General features: G+C 50.9%; 1 protein-coding gene across 1 annotated transcript; it reads right to left on the reverse strand.

Moving 5' to 3' along the window:
* Positions 1-286: 286 nt before the first annotated feature.
* On the reverse strand, positions 287-2620 carry LOC131271150 (uncharacterized; the record flags this gene model as incomplete). The annotated part of the gene is made up of 1 exon (XM_058272537.1): positions 287-2620. A coding segment is annotated over exon 1 (2334 nt), but the record flags the coding sequence as incomplete, so codon positions are not given.
* Positions 2621-3175: the final 555 nt, after the last annotated feature.

Below are 3175 nucleotides of genomic sequence, written 5' to 3' on the forward strand. Positions count from 1 at the left end.
TGCGGGATGCAATCGGAAAGGCATCCCCGTCCTCCTCGACCAATTGGAGCAAACATTTGGTGGCAAGAAATGGCGCTGATGCTGTACCGTAGGTAACTGTACACAACTCGAAGACTCGTAGTGGCTCGGAAGGGTGTGGTCTCCAAAAAATCCGCAAGAAACGTTGATCTTCTTTAGCGTGGAGAATCTGACGATACATTTTGGCGATGTCTCCCGAAAAGGCTACTTTGTACATTCGAAATCTCAGAACAATGGAGTAGAGATCGTTCTGTACAACTGGTCCTACATGCAGCACGTCGTTGAGCGATAACTCGGCTGGAGATGCCTTTGCACTGGCGTCAAACACGACTCGGCATTTCGTGCTCGAACTAGATGGCCGCAAAATCGCATGGTGTGGCAGATAGTAGGATAGCTGGTTGGGTACATCGTCGGATTCACGGATTTGTCGGCAGTGCCCTAGAGTTTCGTACTCTCGGATGAACTCCACATACTGTTGTTGTAGCTCTGGGTTGCGAAGCAGTCGTTTCTCCAACATCATAAACCGTTTGAGGGCTACCGTGCGACCATTGTTCAACAGGGTTTGTTGTTTGTTAAACGGTAGTCGCACAATGAACCTTCCAGATTCGTCCCTTTGATATGAAGTTAGAAAATGGTTCTCGCACTCCAGTTCTTCGATGGATCGTTCCGGGACGTCTGGAACCTCTTCAATCTGCCAAAACTGCTGGATCATTTTTTCGATGTCGACCAAAGCGTGGTGGGAATATATGGCTGGGATGGTAATCTGCTGCTCTACTATGGCTCCGGACACAATCCAACCAAACTGGCTATCTTGCAGACGAGGTAGATTATCGGCAAGATCGAGTTGGCTTGGCTTGAGTATATCGAAGAATAACTCAGCCCCGATCAGTAAATCAACCTTGTCTGGCGTGTAGAACGTTGGATCAGCAAAGGTTATTCCCTCCGGAATGTCCCAGTTGTCGATGTTGATGTTGCACGACGGGATCGTGCCAGTTATTTTTGGAGTTACCAAGCATTCCAAGCTTGTTTGGTAACTGTTCACCCGGGATTGTATTGTAACGGTCAGCTTGTCGCGAGCGAGCGTGCGCAACGCGTTGATTCCCACGATCGGAACGTTTGCTGGTCTCTTTGGCAGTCCTAGACGGTTGGCCATTTCCTCAGCAAGGAAATTGACCTGAGAACCGCTGTCTAGGAGGACGCGGCAGCGATGTGGCTGGTTCTTGGCGTCCAGTACGTTGACCACGGCCGTCAACAGCAGGACGTTCTTACTGGGTTTGATGGTTTGCGATGCACATGCTGTCGAAAGTTGTTCCCGTACCACTGGTCCGCCGTACTCTGCCGCTGTCGATGGAGGATGCACTCTTGGGGTCGGAGGTTGAGGTTCTACTTCTGCTGCCATGGAAATAGTTGGCTGGCCGGTGGGTGCTACGTCCTCGTGCAGGAGCGTATGATGGCGACGCTGGCACTTGTAGCACTTTCTCTTGGAGGGACATTCCCGTAACTGATGTCCCTTCCGCAGGCAGTTGAAGCATAGTCCTGCCTTTTGTGCGGTGTTACTTCTTTCCCGTGGTGTCCCTTTCAGCAGTTCTGGGCAATTTATATTAGGATGGTCCTTACCACAGATTTCGCACTGAATGACCGCTGCTGTATAGCTCTTCTGGGCTGGATGTCTCGGAGAAAGCGGATGGTTGCCCTTTAGTTTGGCCACAGGAGCTGATGATGACGCTGCTGCGCAATTTTCCAAAATCTGGCATCGGGATTTTAGAAATGCCATCGTCTGCTCGTAACGGGGCAGCTCACCTTTCCGCTGCGTCCCTTCCCAGGCTTTTCGGGTTGATTTGTCTAAAGCCGAAACCAACAGATGGACCACCATTGGTTCCGACACTCCTTCCAGGTTTTGTTTTAGGAACCTGAGACTTTCCACATGCCGGGAAGTCTCTTGGACCAGAGCTCTTAGCTCGTAGAAGTTTTCTGACGTCATCCTTTTGAGGTTCAGCAATCCGTGGATGTGGCTGTCCACTATGGCTCGATGATTGCCGAAGCGCTCCGTCAGAATCTCCCAGGCTTGCTTGTAATTGCCAGCGTTGAGAATGCTGACATCGATTGCACCTGCAGCCTCGCCGACTAATGCCTTCTCAAGGTGATACAGCTTCATAGTGTCACTGTCGCCGGCATTGGCCATCAGGTCCTCGAAGATGGCCTTAAACTTGGGCCATGCAGCGTAAGTGCCGTCGAAAGTCGGGATCGGTGCCTTGAGCGGTTGCTGCTGGATGACAACTTGAGCCGCGGCAGGCTTGTTGTTCGTTGTCTTCGATTCCGCGGCTAGCAGCAACTCCTCGATTCTATTGGACGCCTCGTAGAATACTTCCTTGAACTCGTCATATACGCCGTCCTGCTCTGCCATTGCGCTGTCTGGAATTAGGCCTACGATGGTGGTGTGTATGGCACTAAATTCCGCGTACACAGTCGCGACGTTTTTGGCGAGCACCTTCAGCTGGGAAACGGTTGGCTCTTTCGTTTCCTGCAGCGTCTGCTCGATTCGAATTAATTTGGAGTGGATCTGCGCTCGTTGGCGGACTGCCGTCTTCAGCGCCTTTTCCATCTTCTCGCTGTCCTGAGGTTCACTTGTTGAAGTACTCGCTGTCGGCTCACTCGGCGTCTTCGCTGGGGAATCCACTTGCTTCGATGGGGTGTGCCTAACTCGTAGCATCGGGTTGTCTTTTCACTTTTCACTAACACAACAGATCCGGTTCGAAGGACCATATGTTCGGTGTGCGGCCGAACGAACTTAGACTTGCACCGACCTTCCTCGTGGCGTGAGGAAGGATCCAGGGAGTGACTTCAGCGGATGGAAGCCACCACTGCCTGGATGGAAAGAGCTCGGAAGTAACCTCCGCGGATTAAGGTTACTCGCTCTGGAAACAATAGCAAAGTCGATGGGCAGGCCAACAGACTAGTACTCTAACTTTCCAACTTATGGAGACTTAGACAGCAAAAAGGTGTCCGAAGAGAACTACCGTGGGTCGGATTCAGTTTCGGATCTAATTGCCTTGATAAATAATGCTTACGCTTCTTTATTCCAAGTTCTCCATGTATTTCAACAGTTTCGTAACCTCAAGGCATCCCACAATACGATGCTATACTAGTGATACCTAAA

The sequence above is a fragment of the Anopheles coustani genome, unplaced genomic scaffold (genome assembly GCF_943734705.1).
Source record: "Anopheles coustani unplaced genomic scaffold, idAnoCousDA_361_x.2 U_46, whole genome shotgun sequence".
Lineage (NCBI taxonomy): Eukaryota > Metazoa > Arthropoda > Insecta > Diptera > Culicidae > Anopheles > Anopheles coustani.